General features: G+C 36.3%; 1 protein-coding gene across 1 annotated transcript in view; it reads right to left on the reverse strand.

The window, feature by feature from the left end:
* Positions 1 to 17,563, reverse strand: part of CPNE3 (copine 3) — a 28,914-nt gene extending 11,351 nt beyond the window's left edge. Inside the window, exons 1-8 of the mRNA XM_005517045.3 lie at positions 17,500 to 17,563; positions 14,742 to 14,800; positions 8,195 to 8,334; positions 7,354 to 7,533; positions 6,094 to 6,168; positions 5,601 to 5,672; positions 4,744 to 4,827; positions 2,972 to 3,061 (exon numbers count right to left, since the gene is read on the reverse strand). Coding sequence (XP_005517102.1) covers positions 2,972 to 3,061; positions 4,744 to 4,827; positions 5,601 to 5,672; positions 6,094 to 6,168; positions 7,354 to 7,533; positions 8,195 to 8,326 — 633 coding nt within the window. The 5' untranslated portion in view covers positions 8,327 to 8,334; positions 14,742 to 14,800; positions 17,500 to 17,563. The remainder of the gene's footprint in view (positions 1 to 2,971; positions 3,062 to 4,743; positions 4,828 to 5,600; positions 5,673 to 6,093; positions 6,169 to 7,353; positions 7,534 to 8,194; positions 8,335 to 14,741; positions 14,801 to 17,499) is intronic.
* Between the last annotated feature and the right edge of the window lie 27 nt (positions 17,564 to 17,590).

Here is a 17,590-nt window from a genome sequence, read left to right on the forward strand (position 1 = left end):
TGGGAAGAATAGGAAAATAATGTAGGGTTTTTTACATTCATCATGAATCTGAGCATCCAGCTAAAAATTTAGAAAATCATTTATGTAAGCAACCACAAGAGTTTTAGAAACACTTTTATATTACTTCATTAATCCTCAAGATGACATAGAATTCATAAGCATATGAAGGTTCAGCCCTAAAGCTAGAAACAGTATTTGAATTTTTGTTTGTTAAGATGAGCAAATTTAAACAGCAGATCTATTAAACTACGACCCACACTTTGTGGATCTGAATGTCAACTAAAAATCTCTTTTCCTATAGTGAGAGTTTAATGATACACTCTATTATTTAATCAATGCACCCTTTTAACAGCCTGATCTACCAAAGAAGGCAGGAGTAAAAAACACTTTCTTTTTCCTCTTTGAAAACATGCCCAAAATGCCTTTCTATATAAAAAAAATTGGTTATTTATCTATAAAACCTTGTGTTAATTTCATCCACTTCTGGTATTTAATTTCAGTTTAGCAACACAGACATGATAGCTAATTTAATCAAATCACATAAAAACATACTAAAATAATTTAATAATGATGATGATAAATAGAAACAATAATAAATCAATTGTCAAGCAGGTATCCCACATTACTTGGAATTAAAATGCAAACTTCAAGAAAAATGTTTAGAGTATGTATGGCTTAAACTGAACAGCTATTTGCATGTCCATCTTTCAAGTCTAAAAATATTGTACCTTATATTCAAGAATCAATTTAACTGATTACTTGAGCATTTCAGTTAGAAATAAAAAAGCAAAACAAACAACCTCAACATACACTTGAGCTTCTGAAAAAAATTAGGTTTCAGAAAACAAACAGGAATGTCGAAGTACAAAACATGATGTGTAGATTGGGAGTTCTACTGCACAGAACATACCTCTATCTTGCAGTTTGCACTACTTCATTTTGAATTCATTAATAAATAAAAAAATGCATGCACATGCACTGAACATCCCCTTAAACCATGCAAGCACCCAAAGAGCCAACAGGTTAATTAATGTTCATGGCAGATGCTATGTAAATTCTTCTGAATGCCATAAATTATGCCAATCAAATACTCAGCTAAGTGCTTCAGTAGCTGAAATTTAAAACTTAACATATTTCCTGACCCAATAATTCTGATACCTGTTAACACAGTTAGTAGATGATTTTCCTTTTTATTTCAAAGAGATCAAAATTTGTCTTGCTTGACATGTATGACCCATTTAAGACAATTTTTAATATTTATTCCAGACAAGAGAGAAGCATTTCCTTTTATTCCATAAATGCCCTCTTGGACATGCAATAGCAGTTGGGAACAACATGATTCAACATATTTTTCCCAGCAGAACTAGGCATGCCTGCTCCAGATGAAAAGCTCACATTTGTGACACAGAAAAACTTCACTGACTGCAGACACACTCACATGGAACATAACCATGAATCCAGAAGATAAAGAATCAACTTGGTTTGTGCACTGCTGGGTGTACACAAACTAAGCCATTAAAGAGGTGAAAAGTCACTCATAGAAAAATTGCTGGTTTTACTTACTATGACAAACAGCCCATTACACATGCAACTGTGTGCATAAAAGTGTTAAAGGCATTGTTTAATCCTTCAGTAACATTCCATAATACAATTCTGCCTACATTTTAACGTTTGAAGTAACAGGTCCTGCATTTCTAAGTTAAGACATAATCAAACTGCCTGTCTGCAAGTCTATAACTATTACAAGTAAAGTCTATTTTCTCTGGATATAAACCTACACTTCTGAGGTATGATTTCAAAGAACCAACTTTATTATGATGATAGAGCTGAGAATAACTCTTCATAGATACATTTAGATCAATGGTCTACAGCTTTAGTATGCTGTTTACTGAAAAGGAGAAATACATTTATAGTATATGGAGATATAAGAGCTGTCACAGCAGTTTTGGGGAAAAGGGAAGCAGAAAGGAATGAGAAGAAAAAAACATAGAAGCAGTAAGGGAAGGTTGTTCTGGGCTTGTAAAGTTGTTCATTAGTCTCCTCTGTAAATATGTATTTAAATCCATCCAGGTGCTGTTAACACCCAGATCCCTGTGGCTGTTAAGGATTTTCCAGGACTGCCTCAAGTCATATGACTAACACCCATTACATGCAAATCATGTTTTAAGTTCTCCTTCCCAGAGGAAGAACATAAAATATAACAGTTTGCTGCATTCAGATTTTCAGGTTTCTTTTTCAAATGCTAAAAATACCAGGTTTCTAATATGATCATAATAGCTTATAAATGGCATTTTGATTGGCTGTTTAGCCTCAGTTCCACCCCTAAAGGGAATTCCTTAAGAAAAATATTCAGAAAACACAATTTATTCAAGATAAAATTGGAAAATAGAAAATATTAAAGCCTTCACAGATTTAGTTAACTTTCTAATAGAAAATTCAGTTTTATATGAAGAGAAAAAGTTGCTAAAACTGGTATTCACAAGTCGTATCTGACTCTCATCTGTTAGCTAGTATATTAAGTCTAATTTATTTTATCACGCAGTATAATAAAAATTTCATTAATGTTACCTGTTGCACCAGTAACAAAGTATTACAAGATCCATCACATAGAACAAAGCATGTTCTAGCCTTTAATATGCTTCTTTCACTGTAGAGTATCTTTAACACCACCAGTATTGGCTGATGCCATGCTAGAACTGTACAATCAGAATAAGAAACTGCACTGGACATTTCAAAGATATTTGTGTTCAGCTGGTTTCCCAGACTTTCAAATGCATCACAAATGTGCAGTGTTTTCCTTTTTTTCCCTCTAAAATATGCATGTGTATCTGTGCCTCTCAAATAAGAAACCTAATACTTTCAGTTAAATTTGAGACAAAAAACCTGCAGTAACTAGAATAATACGTATTTCCCTTGCTACGTATTTTAACTTTTAATGCATTAATTTATAGACACATTTAATACACATTACCTTGATTGACTTATCCATGTCACTGTAACACAGAGAATTGAGAGAGATTTTAAAGGGTCTCCAAACAGGATTCAGGTTGTTTTTAATAACCTGTTTAAAAAAAAAAAAAAAGGCAGAACACCATTGTTCACAAGGGTGGAAAGTAGTCATCATAATGGGTCATACCTTCATGCCATGATTTTTGTGTGCAAAAAACCAATTGATTAATGCTGCTGTCAATGTACTCCAAATCCTAATACATAGGATATAAATCAAACTACTCTTAACATGCCATTGTTCAAAAAGAGATGATCTCCTTCAACTCCATATTTCTCTAGATTTCACTGTCACCTACTATGTACTTCAGCTATTGCAATGCAAAAAATTTAAATTTATCATTACTTAAACAAGATACCGGTTGCTTTCTTTTAATAAGCACACATATATACATACACACACATATAAAGGCATGAGCTACCAAAAATGTGTGGAAAATATTACACTGAAATTTCTGAATACATCAGTGCTCCAGAGATTACAATTCACTCCCACATATTATTTATTCTGAAATGTCATTTATGGAAATATGCCCTCAAGAAATTCACAGTAAAAAGTATTTTTTTATAAAAAAAACAAGTAATGCACTGTAAAAAACAGTGCATGAGGATAAAAGGCCTCTCCAGCTGAACACTAAAGTGTTATTTACAAACACTTGTAGAAACACTTTGAAAGATCTTCAAAATTTGTCAACAGTTACCTGTAAATATACCCAATACATGAAATAACAATCTTACAAAAGTACAAGAAACTACACATAACATGCACTACTTAATTAATAACACCTAACAATAGTAATACTTCCAACATTGTATGAGTGCTGAGAAAGAAATCTCTCTTGAAAATTAAATCAATAAAAACAGTAGATAGGAAAAAAAAGAGGTTTTTTTAACCTATAACATAAAGAACTAATCCACCAGACATATCTAGGCTGAAACAACAAATTCTGGATTTATTACTGAAGTTGATGACTGAAATCATCATAGAAAAGATCACTTTAAGTAGAAGAACCACTTTACAAGAGAAGCTATAAGTCTGACAAAAAGGATTTATAGTTCTTCAATATCCATACTTCAAAATTAATACAGTCACATATATTTATATATATACAATATATTATATAATATATATACAATATATTTATATTTATTTATATGTATGGGCCCTGAGCTGCCACTACAGTGAGACATTTTGAAATTACTCTTAGCCTGACAGCTGCTGTCACAGGACCCCTACATCTCCTCCTGGGTGAAAGGCTGCTGCTGCTCAAGCACATTTTCCCTCACTCTGCATTCTCCTTGGCTTGCCCTTGCTATGCAAGCATTCAGCACCATTACTTTCCTTAGAAAAGAGTACATCCAGGTGACACTTTCCTAAGAACAGCAGAGTCAGAAATGCCCAAGTCCTACCCCAGCACTGGGTAGAACTGAGCAAATGCCCCTGTGTGAGTATGCAGTTCTTTTTAAAAATTCCTGTTTTCTCCTACATTGCTGAAAGTTAAAGGGGGAAAAAAAAGTGTTTTCTTTTCAAATAGAATGGCATATATCAAAATCAGCATAAAGACAATAAACTAGATTTCCCAGAAAAGTCAGTGGAAGAGATGATGCAATTTCTAACTAGTCTGCAGGTCAATTCCAGGCTAGTCAATTCTTTGTAAGGCATTGTATCTCTAATGCTGTGACACATTGGAAATTAAATAACCTTAACCTCTTTGTTGTTAACCAAAAATATCCTACCTCAGTTCTGTGAACCATCACCCAGTTTCCATCTCCAGTCTGTTTGTGGAATTCCAGATAAGGATCTGACTTTCCAAAAAAGTCCTGTATTTAAATAACATGCAATTATCTTAGAACAGCCTGTAGCATGAATACCATTAAATTCCAGTTAACACACTTTTAGATTAACAAAAACTAAATACAGGGAACAAAAGCTATAGATGATGAAATGCAAGTCTGATTATATTACCACCTGAAAAAGAAATTGAGGGATGTCCTTACATTTAGGAGAAAATTGTCCATATATTACACACCTGACAGTTCAAACAAAAGAATAGTTAAACCAGTAAGAATTACAATGGATAGACAGGAAACTAAGGATTTCATCCAGTTCAAAAAAAAGTATCATCAAATCAAAAGGTAAAAATAAAAACATTTTTCTATTATTTTTCTGATTTTGTTTCTAAAAGTCTCTATAGCCAGCCCTATATTCAACATAACACACCAAGTACACTTTTTATCATTTATTTCAGATAGGTAATGGACAACCATTTATATAGCCATTGATATCAATGGATATACCAGAACTCTCTTTTATTTATGAATATATGTAAGATTTTACATTTAAATGAAAACATGTTGCTCATGGACTACCCCTGAAATGCATTTATCTTGCTTAGAAATACATTACAATTCGTTTCAAAACAGTCAATGAAGTTATTCTGCAGCAATCTTACTTTGATTTCTTTTTTAGTATAAGTAAAATCTTAATGGATTTTATTTTTAAGCAAAAATGAGAATGAATACTCAAATGTTTCCTGCTTTGACAAGACTCTAATTTTACTACTTTATCAAAGAAACAGCAATCACTTAAATACCTTATTGTCCAGTTTCCTTGCTTCTAATTCCAATATAACGACCCTGTTATCCTTAACTTCTTCTGCTGTAATCTAGGTAGACAAACAAAGTTTTTATTCAGGAAATATGCATTTTCTCATATTCACAGCATTCCTATGACAGGTCAATTAAAAAAGCCCCCATGTTTCTCACAAATGAAAGATTAAAAAGTGGCAGGGAGGAGAGGAGCAATTTGATTTGACATTGGGATTCCATTCCATCTGTTTACCATAAATGATGGCACTGACAAAGATATGCCCCAAACAGTAGCCCATTGGATGCCCTAATGATGTATGCAATGGGACTTATAATAAAGAAGGTGGGCTGCCATTGGATGACAAAGATAGATTAGTGGAGACAAAAAAATATGCTTTACAGCACTATAGAATAGACTCACTGCATTCAAGTCATTAACTAAAACTCAGAAACAATTAAATATGAACTCTGAAGACATTTATTTCTTAAGTGTCTTACCGTAATGCTTCCTCTTCCAGCAGGTTTGCCATTTTTAAGTACTAATGGTTTTGTTAGAGTCTTGCTAGAAACTATCTGCCAAGACAAAATTTGAATATCAAGCATTATTAACATATTATTAACAAAATTTAATAGGTTTTCAAAGGACTTAAACAAGTTAGTGAGGTATTTTCACTTTAGGAATTTTTTTCTTTTTTGTGAAGACGACAGCATTATATTTACTTCCCATAATCGTCTATAAATAAATACATAATATTTTATTCACTTCAAAATTCTAAAACACATATGCGGATGAACACATGCAGAGCTTCAGGAGTACTAAGAATTAAAATGTCTTCTAGTAACATGATACACATTCACAGACAAAGATAACATCTTAGGTTCCAATTTCAAATTGTTCTTTAAGTTTTCCATACATACAATTTAACTGCATGCAAGGCATACTTCATAAATGGATTCAGCAAATAGATTTATAAACACAATGTCTGTCACTCAAAAAAAATCATCAGCCTTCCCCTGCACAGTTCCCACCCAATTTTATTTTACCCTATTCAGGCAATGCTTCCTCAGAAGTGTGTCTATTAATTCTACTACTCCTTCTTTACCTTAAGAATGAACGATTAATTTTGAATTGACACTGAATTTAAGTTCACAATGCCTCTATTGTTATAATGCACTTATAATAAAACTACTTAAGACACAGGGCAGGAAAAATCCCAAGACAACTCTTCTGAGAAGTGCCTTTGAAGGATCTACTCAAATAAACAAGTTAAAAAGAAGCTGTCCAGTCGTGACAGCATCAATAGCAGAATATGAGTGGGAAATAGAAGTAAATCTACAGCTGGCAGAACCACAATCATGGCTTGCATTAAGTGGAAAGCATATTACAAGGATAACATGGCTCTTGTGAACATTCATACGTTGTTCTACACTGATTCTCTTTTTTGGGAGCATAAAAATAGGAAGTTGGTATTAGACTGAATAAACAGCAATTACTACAACTTTGTGCTCGTTGACAGCCCACTTATTTTTAGATAGGAATCCAACAGTCACCATCCTAGAGCACATTTCAGGCCATCATCTGAAGACCTTTTGCAAATAAAATTTATATACACTGAACTGAGGCTTGAAAAAACAAATGAAGGGCAATCTATTCAGCTTAAGAGTACTCCAACTATACAAGAACATAGTGATAAATTCAAGGTAAAAGCTAATGATTTTCAGTAACTTAATTCTAAGGGAAATCATCTGCATGCTTACCTGCCCCAGTGTACATTCTAGTTCTCCTAAGAAGTCATCATCACTCAGATCATAGGTTTTGTTATCAATGTCATATATTCCAAATTTAAGTTTCTGAACAAGCTCAAAATAATAATCAATTAAGAATTTCTTGGCAAACCTTGGGTTCAAGGAATTCTTAATTCTTTCTGTGCGATCAACCTGAAATTAGAAAGATACCACTTTATCCAGTATTTCACAAACTAAACAAGCAAGCAAGCAAATACCATATTAACAAATATATTCAGAAGTTCTTAAAGTACAAAGGAGTATCTTCCTATAAACCTTTCACCAAATATAAGTTATATTACAAAATATTATATTATATATACACATTATATTTCAAAATCCACTGGTCTAAGTTAGGGATACTGGACCTATTTTTCATCACTCCCTCTAAGGTGAGACCTATTCCCTGCACAGGGAGGACATAAAATCCTCTATTGTCAAATCCAGGATGAGACCCTAGTTTTGGAGTACTGTATTTATAAAAGCACATTTAAACACTCAGAAGGCTTCTTCTGTTGGTCCACAAATGGCTGGGAACAGTGCTAAAAATCAGACAATTGTAAGTATTTAATAGCAAATGATTATTAGCATGCTGCCCATGTAATTATTTGTTGTGGCTTGACATAGCTTGGTTTTTAGTTAAGGGAAAAATCCAAACCCACTCCACTATTAGAGATATAATCAAACAAAAACTATTCAAAAGTGTTGGTACAAAATAAAAATATTTTAATGAAACCATATGCCATAGTGTTTTAAAAGGTCCAACAAGTAAGAATGTGTTTTTAGCAGATTTGTGAAAAGCATCAGGCTGTACCTCATACCACTGCTGACCACTTGTGTTCTGGAGAAGCACACACAGAGGGTCTGACTTGGAACCAACATCTTTATCCAAGAGATTGGTGCAGGCAATAGTCAGCTCCACCTTTGTCACACACTGTGCTGCCATTTGTTACACTAGAAAACAGCAACAGAAATCATAACTAAAATGGACTACAAAGCAAACAATAGGATTGTCACAATGCATTTACTGTCTAAATAATCACAAGAAGTGTTAGCTTGTCAAAAGTGATGATTTGAGGTTATAAATGCAAATTTTAAAATTTATGATGTATCAACATTATAGCATTATTACTGTCACACTATTTTCTTTTTCACACAGGTATAAAAATTAATTTCAAAATCCACATATAAAAAACAAGATTAAGTTTCTGAGAATGTTTGAGGATCAAAATGAAAAATGGGATATACCTCAAAGAAGGCACAGTGTTTTGAATTGCTGACAACAAAACTTCACTTTAAATGAAATCCAAATGAATGCAAGTATCTTATAATGCAGGTATTATTAATAATTCCATGAATAAGAAAATCAAACTGTATTATATACTCCTCTACCAAACCTTTGTAACAAAATGCTGAAACCATAAGCATGGCAGAATTGGAAAAGGCGTTTAAGCAGGTAGCAGGTGATCTTGCTTTAGTAAATCTACAAAAATAACAGCAAATTATAATAATAAGGATAAACACTGTGAAGTCAAGTAACCACTGAGAAATTGGGGAAACTGTTCTTTCTGGATGAATTTGCAAGCCCAAGAAGGTCTGAGCACTAGATAATTTTCTATATATAAATTTTCAAAAAAATCTCCATCATTAAACACTTCAAGGATAGACTTGATCATTTCCAACAACTCTTGCGGAAGTAAACCTCTACAGTACAATTGCCCTTGATTCAAAGACTAAAACTTCCAAATCTTTCCAGAAGCAGCCTACCCTGGAAGCTCCCAAGCCCCTTTTAGTTTCAGGTTTGTCTTCTCTCCAGTAAACCCACAGTCTAGACAAAGTATCCCTCTGGATTAATTTATCTTAAAAGTGCATGAGACACCAAAGAGAACAAGGCAGAAGGAAAGGTAACTGCTTCAATCTGGTCAGTTCAGTAGCAACATACACATTCATATTTGCATATGAAACTATACTTAGCCCAACCCAGCTCTCTTCTTTTCACTGTATTCGTAAGATTTTTCATGAAAAGGAATGATTTTCTTAGAGGCAAAAAGGGAAAGGAACAAAGAATGGAAAAGACAAAGAACAAACTGAAAATAGAAGAAAACATTGTGGGGTCAGAGGAATTTTCCTGAGGCTTCTTGTATTCCACTAGGGCATAATTCATATATTGTCTCATCTCCATTTTGCTACCTCAGTGATGGACCTTTTGGAGACTGAAGTACATGTAAATTAACTGTCAGAAGCACGTCAGATTCACAGAAATCCCCATGCACCTCCCAAACACCTAAATGTGTTCTTCTTTGAGTATCTTTTTGTTTCGATGGCTTTATAACATTTAATTCATTGTCTTTGATGGGAAAAGAGTGAAGGTCTAAGCACTAAAATAGTTTCTAAACCAATATTTTTTTGGCTTAGAAAGCATACCTCTTAAAAACACTCTACCCCTTTTCTCCTGGTTCTCTTTTTATACTGGTATTTTCCATTCCCTGTTGCTTTCCTGGCTACCAGACAGAGCTCATTAACAGTCAGTGCCTTTCCCACAGAATCCAGTGCAGACCAGTACGTGACTCCTTAATGACCGTTTCCAGAAAAACAACTTTCTGCTGACAAAATGATGCTCTAACTCCCACTGATGCTGCAACAGCAATTAGAAAGGGTTTGCATGAAACTCAACATAATTTAAACTTGAGTTGAAATGCATTTTCAAACCAGTCAAAATTTTCTACCTTCGACTTGTCTGAAACCCCTCATTATTAAGAGTCCTTGAAAGCACTTATTCTTTTTAAGGTAGTATTTCCAAAACCACTGGTAAATGGATAGCATTCAGTCAACCTAAAAATATGGTCAGCTTTTTCCTCTTTTTGTCCATGTGTGTACTCACACTTCTTGTACATTTCAAGTACTTTCTCACACAAACACATCAATTCTGTTACTGTCTCTCCTCCTCCATGTCAACAACTCTCCCTCTATGCATCTCATGCAGGAAAAAAACAGATTAACAAACAGGTGCCATGCAAAAAGCATCCTTTAGCATAGAGAAGGGAAGAATAAAAAGGCTGATTCCTTTCCCTGAAATGCAAATGCTCATTTGAGATGCAACAACTGTGTCCATATTAGATAAAAGACAACTTGTAACAAGAACATGCATTTATCTAAGTAGATGACACTCAAAATCCAGATAAAGAGCAAAACTCTGCAAAACACAAGATGGTGATTTAATCTTTCTCATTTCCAGTTTTGAAAAATCCAAGATGAAAAATAATGCAAGGCATTTTTCTCAGAAGTTTTGAGAATACTAGGAATCAATATTTGTATAATAGGTTGAAGAGGTCTATAATACTAATACATTTCAAGAAATAATTTTGCTATTTTACTCAAAAAAAATATGTTTCTCCATAAGACTGATACATTTTACTGCAAATAGTTATACTGATTTTCAGCAGAATTATACATATTAAAAGTTAGTAAAATACTTATTAGCAAGAAAAAGTCATGTCTCATTAATCCAAAGCAGTATTTAAGGTAGTAAAACTTAGTAAATAAACAAGAGATACTTTGACAACCTTGCACACCCTACAGAATTTGCAAGGGGCACACACGCTTCACATGTGTGAAGTCAGGAGTCTTTCAAACAGTGCTATCTGCAGGAGCTCTGCTCATGCTGCACAAATCCTCATCATCCCAAATGCATGAAACGAAGAATTACTCCAACTCCACCCAATTCTCCTCACTTCTAATAGCCTGTGTAAGCTGAAAAGTTTCCAAGGTTTGAGAGGTGGATGGTAGGGTTTCTAAAGATGATAAACATCCTCAAGGATCAGTCACTGCCAGGTAAGCAAGAAACATCTTCTTGAGGACTTGATGCAAAAGACCCTGGCAAATTGCCATCTTTCCAGGATGGTGAAAATAAATCATGGCTGCACTAGTGCATTACCTCTTGAAATACCATTCTACAACACACCTACTAGGCAAACCAAATCTAAACTATTCTAGATACATGACTGGATTACTTGAACATTTGGAATTCTGGAATCATTTTACATGGACAGATTATATTCTTCAGGCTGTGGTAGGATAAGCCTCAACTGCCAGTAAGTTACGACACACGAGAGATTTAGTTATTTAACTAGTTAGTGTTATTAAAGTAGCTGTACTCCACATTGGTCACATTTAATGGAAACCTTTGCTTTTCTCAAGCTATCAACTTGCCCTCCATGTAGGCTACCATAAGAGAGTCAAAACACACCAGAACGTGTGCAGGTGATAGCTCAGTTGTCCTTTTTATTGAAATAGATTTTATGACTGCAGATTCATATCAGACTTTAAAAAAAAAATCTGGACAGGAACAGACTGAAAATTGGTATATATAATGTACATCTGAACTGCAGTGATGTACAGTCACAAGGGATCCTCTGCCATGTCTAGGCAGCTCAAGAGCGTGATTAGGTCAACTAAGACTACGACAAGTCTTTCTGCTTGAGCTGCAATAATCAAAGCAAAAAATCTAAGTCAAGGACTAGTCTTGTCTTGCAGTTTTATAGATCAGAATGTTCTTTGAACTCAAGTGATGACGCCAATGAAGATAAATGGTACCCATCAAACAACAGAGTCATTGTCTGTTTTCCAATAGAAACTGCAAACATGGCACTCTACCTGGAAAGGAACAGATGTATTATCAGAATGATCTAACACTGCAGTTGGGAACTGCTAGACTGTAGCAATCCTCTCCATGCTGCAATGTCAGAGGACAGTATTGGCTCGCCTAGATAACCTTGCAGAGCATTACAATGACATGTTCCCAGTTATAGGTGCATCCAGTCTGACAAGCAGAAATACCCAACTAAAAGACAAAAATACTAAGGAAGTGGGTTTGGCATCAGTGTCTTTAGTCACAAGTCTCAAACCTGTTCTGATGGAAATTTTTGCTGTCATTGAACATTTCCTATTTCCTGTGAACTGCTAATGGCAATAGACCAAAAAATCCATAATTTTTAGATATCTTGAGGCCCAAATGAACACACAAAGGCCACGAGAAACTTGCAAATAAAGTCTATTCCTGATCAGCTAATCTTCTTGCCATAATGCTACACTTAAGCATTTTATGTCAACTGGGTGCCAGACAGAAAAGGCCATGTCTGCTGCAAGAAGCTGACAATGAAATTATGACAAATGTATGCTTCTCCTCACTGATAGGGCTGGTAGCAACACAATTGCTAGTGATCTTGGGCTACATGCGTATAAATATATATATTTTTTAAATCTCAAGATAACTCTTCAGTTCTCAAAGAAACAGACCACCTCACAGGAAATAGACATTTCATATGAGGTTACAAAAGCTGAGACTGTTTCACAACCTAATTTCATCACTGCATTTGAAAAAAAAATCCCCAAAAAACAGCTTCTCTAAAAATCCTACTTCCAGATCAAAATTCTGGCTCCTCTTTTTAGTCTGTTTACAGGCAATACAGCTGGAAAAATTGTCCAGCTGATGTGCTGACAAGCTAAGTACCAGACACAGCTTGAATCATTCTGTATTTGAAGAATCACACAAAGCCTTGAGTGTAAGCTTTATTTTCTAATAGTACAGATACAGCTATCACTTCCTGGGCGATAGCTGTGTCTGTCTGGGAGGGTAGGAAGGCTCTGCAGAGGGATCAGGCTGGATCAGTGGGCCAAGGCCAGTTGTATGGGGTTCACTAACATCAGTACTGCCTCCTGCACTTGGTTCACAATAGCCCCATGCAGCACCACAGGCTTGGGAAAGACTGGCTGAAAATCTGTCCAGTGGAAAAGGACTTGGGAGTGCTGGTCAACAGCTGGCTGAACATGAGCCAGTGTGTGTTCAGATGGCCAAGAAGGCCAAAGGTATCCTAGGTTGTAACAAAAAGAGACACTGGACAGCAGGACAAGGGCAGTGATTGTCCCACTGCACTCGGCACTGGTGAGGCCACACCTCAAATCCTGTGTCCACTTCTGGCCCCCTCAATTCAGGAAGGACAATGAGGTGCTGGAGCATGTCCAGAGAAGGGCAACAGAGCTGGTGAAGTATCTAAAGAGTAAGTCATATGTCAAATGGCTGTGGGAGCTGGGGGTGTTAAGCCTGGAGAGAAGGCTCAGGGATGACCTTATTGCTATGTACAACTCCCAGGTGGGGGCTGGCTTCCTCCCACACAATACATAACAGGACAAGAGGACATAACCTCAAGCTGTGGCAGGGGAGGTTCAGGCTGGACATCAGGCAGACTTTCTTCATGGAAAGTGTTGATAAGCATTGGAATGGAGTGCCCAGTGAAGTGGTGGAGTCATCACACTCAGAGATGTTCAAGAAGCATCTCATTGTGGCACTTAGTGCTATGGTCTGGTTCACAAGACAGTGATAGGTCAAAGGTTGGATGTGATTATCTTGGAAGTCTTCTTCAGCCTAAATGACTCCATGATTCTCATATTCACTATTTATCATGCAGGAAAGAATTAGAGCATTTTGAACTAAACCAGTAAGATCAGGCTGATGAAACCCTAATGACCACACTCCTCATTTTAATGAGGATTATGCCAATCAAAAACAAAAGCTAATATTTAAGAAATCTGAGGTATATGCATACATAAGAATGGTTTCCTGTTTGGGAAATGAATCATCTATTTATACAAGCTTTATGATACTCCATTAGATTTGTAGCACACTGGTACTACACAAAGAAAATATTAATTTGACTTCTAGGATACCTGCTCACAAAATTACTTCAAAACAGTTATTTCTAAATATCTTTCCACTGTTTTTTTTATTGTTTTGGGATTTTTTGTTAGTTTTTTTGGGTTTTTTTAATCCTGTATTTTTCATGTGTTTGCCCTTTCAGCACATCTTTAATTCTTGGTTCTTCCCAGCATCTTCCTCACACAAAAGTATTTTACGTGATATTTCAAGTGAGCTAAACTATAAAAGGTAATATTGTGCCTTGAACAAGAAAGTTAAGAAATACAGATACCCTGACTTAAAAATTCAACTATTTTAAGCATACAGCAGTAAACCAGAGGAACACACTTCTTGCATATATGTTTATATGTGTTAGAGAGTATCTTTATTTCATGTAAAACCACCTATCAACTAAACAATGTGAACAGTATTTTAAATTGTATGCTCTTCATTGTAATTTCTGTGTAGAGCCACTGACTGACTACATAATTAAGATTATCCACAAGAAAGAAAAACTTATCTCACTAAAACTTGCTGTACTTTACTGTAGAAACAAGACATAGGTGAACACACACTTTAGACGAATCCTTTTTACAGTTCCTTTCAAAGGATGTTGTGACTCTTCACTGTTACAAATATTAGTTCTTAAAAATGAGGTACAGTAACTTACCAAAGAGGTGTGCCTCCTGGCCTCTCTGCAAAAGGCTAAGGCTTCAACCAACAGTAGCACTAAAATGTGAAATGAAATGAAAACCAAGAATTGTTATTCCCATAGATCAATCAAAGAGGTTTGAAGGCATATGGTTTGAGGAACTACAGTTCCTCCTTAAATAAATAACCTGTCCAACAGTTTTATGTGTCCATGAAAGCAGCATTGTAAAGGTTACTCAGAGCCTTTGTTAGAGAATAATATTTACTAAGTACTATAAAAGTCCATCAAGAAAATCCTTTAAGATTTTAAGAACAAAGACCTGATTACTGGTTTTGTCCTATTCATTAGTTTATTTTTTTTAATAAGGTGACAGTGGGTTAGAGTAAGTAAATTAAAATCAGTGGCTCCCAATGTTTATGCTCTAACAAGCCTGTGCATCCTTACACAGCTAAAGGATGACTAAGGAAAGACCATGAAATCAGTATTCCATGATGATCCAGGACATCTCAGTATAAACAATAACAATACTTAGAAACCAACAATCACAAAATTGCACTTTACTGTAGCCCAGAGGTACTTCAAACCTTCCTGTATGCAAACCAAGCATTCTCCAGTCAGCTGCCCCTCAGTTCTGAATCACAGCAGCTACTTGGACTCAGCATTCTCTGTGTCTGGGAGGCATCATTCATGCTCTGCATATCCACAGGCAGTGGCTCCAAAGACAGGCACACAGCAATCATGCTAGTTCCTGGAACCATCAGATAACTGCACATATGCTAATCACCTGCCATGAGGAATTTGTAACAACCCTTCTGGGCAGGAGAAGTACCAGAAGCAAACTGCCATTACTATAACTAACTCAGCTGCCTCCTAACTGTGCCTTTGATAAAGGAGTGAGTGAAACTGCACTTGATCCATGCAGTTTCATTCCAGATGGAATGGATCTACAGGATATAGTCTTCCTTCAACCAGAGAACAAAGTACAAAGCAAGTGATCCAAATTTGTAAAGACTAGTCCTTAAACAGAAGCTTAGATCCAGCAGCCAAGCCCTAAAATTCCTCTATTCATAAAACCTTCAGACATTTAATAATGCCCTTTCAAAATGTCTGAGCAAAAGCATCTCATCTAAAGCAATATTAAAGATAAGCCAAAGAAATGAAACAGAATCACAGAGTTGATGGAAAAGACCTTTAAGATTATGAAAAAACCCACGCCACAATTATACTTCCTGCCTACTTGCTTGCACAAGCCATACCACACCTTCAAATGTCTTACTAGGAGGGGCCAGTATTAATCTTCGCCTAACTGATCTACAAACAGAAGTAATTTCCTTGGGTTTAACAAGAACTAATATCTACCAATACTAAGCTGATCGTATATTACTTATGTTGACTGACTTTCACAGGAAAATAAACAGGAAGGAATAGAAAGCATCTTATTCCTTAACTTCGTCCCTGAAGGTTTTTCCTTTAGGAAGCCATGTATTGACAGCATTTGTTCCTAAATCAAATGAAGGCATAAAAAAAAAAATTTAATTCCATCCCAGATATGTGTACAGTTGAGATTTTAGTTTTATTACCCCTAACACTATGGCTTCCCTTTAGCATTCAATTCTGGAAAAACATTTGGCATAAAAGAAGGCTGTACAAACACTGTGGTACCAATTCTGCTACTCTGGAATTCCTGCAGATGACATTTAACAATAGCTTAGTTATTCAGCCTACCAGAAATAGATTATTGTTTGCAATAGCTGAACCAAAATTAGTCTAACAGTTAACTATGAATCTGCATAGATTAATTTTAAGACATTTAGCAGAGACATATTTGTTGTAAAAACACTGCATTCTTCCCAACACCACAACAGAGAAACAAAAGGACCTCTATCTCTTACTCCCTGGATATCTTTCCTGATTTTTTTTTCCTCTACTGCTTTTTGGTACTCTGCATACACCTCAAAACATCTTTTCTCTGTGTCTATGGACATATAGTTAAAATTTAAAGCTCCAACTGAAAAAAATAGAATAGCTGGGATTCATTTTAATTGTATTTACTTTCACTAAACAAACTTTTTGCACCACCACAGAACTATATTTTATTCGAACCTTCAGGGATGTAACACTCCAGGAAAATAAATGTAAGTGCTGGAGGCAGGGCAGTACATATTATTCTGAGATACTTAATGTGCTTTGAAGATGTAAGCAAAACTGAAGAGGTTTCACATTTTAAAACTTCCCTAGTGGAAGAGTAAATTATGGCAACATGAACATTATCTAAGGTTTGTCTTGTATATATTACGCAACTACAGTGAAGAAAGAAAACAACCACCCACTCAACTAGCAGCTCAGAAAGAAGAGCATGTGGTTTTCAGGAACGATGCTGACTCTCGACAGCCTCCTCTCCCAGAGGTAAGAGTGCTTTTCAGAGTGGCATTTACACCGCCACAGAGATCAGCACTGCGGACTCAAACCTTCAGGCCTACAGCTCTAACTTCATAAAGTTCCACTTCCTGCGGGACGGCGGCTGGGGCAGCGATTCCTCGATCCCCGCGGCACCAGCAGCACCAGCAGCAGCTGGCAGCGCGCTCCGCGCTCCGTGCCCCGTGCCCCGGCGCAGGAAGCGGGGCCGCACCTGCGGGGACGTTTCAGCGAGGAACGGCTGGAATAGCAGCCGCCCGGAGCCCTGCCCTGCCGCCCCAGCCCCGCACGGATCCCACTGGACGAGGTAGAGGGTCCAAGAGCTCAAACCCCAGGGAACACGGCGAACCCCCACCCTCACCTGCAGCGCGGCGCCTCCGGACCCCCGACCCGCGGCGGCCACACCCGCGCAGCCGGGCCCGCCCCGCCCCGGGGCGCAGGCGCAGAACCGC

Source organism: Pseudopodoces humilis, chromosome 1 (genome assembly GCF_049639895.1).
Source record: "Pseudopodoces humilis isolate 2021_Gansu_Grassland_sample_001 chromosome 1, ASM4963989v1, whole genome shotgun sequence".
NCBI classification, from domain to species: Eukaryota; Metazoa; Chordata; class Aves; order Passeriformes; family Paridae; genus Pseudopodoces; species Pseudopodoces humilis.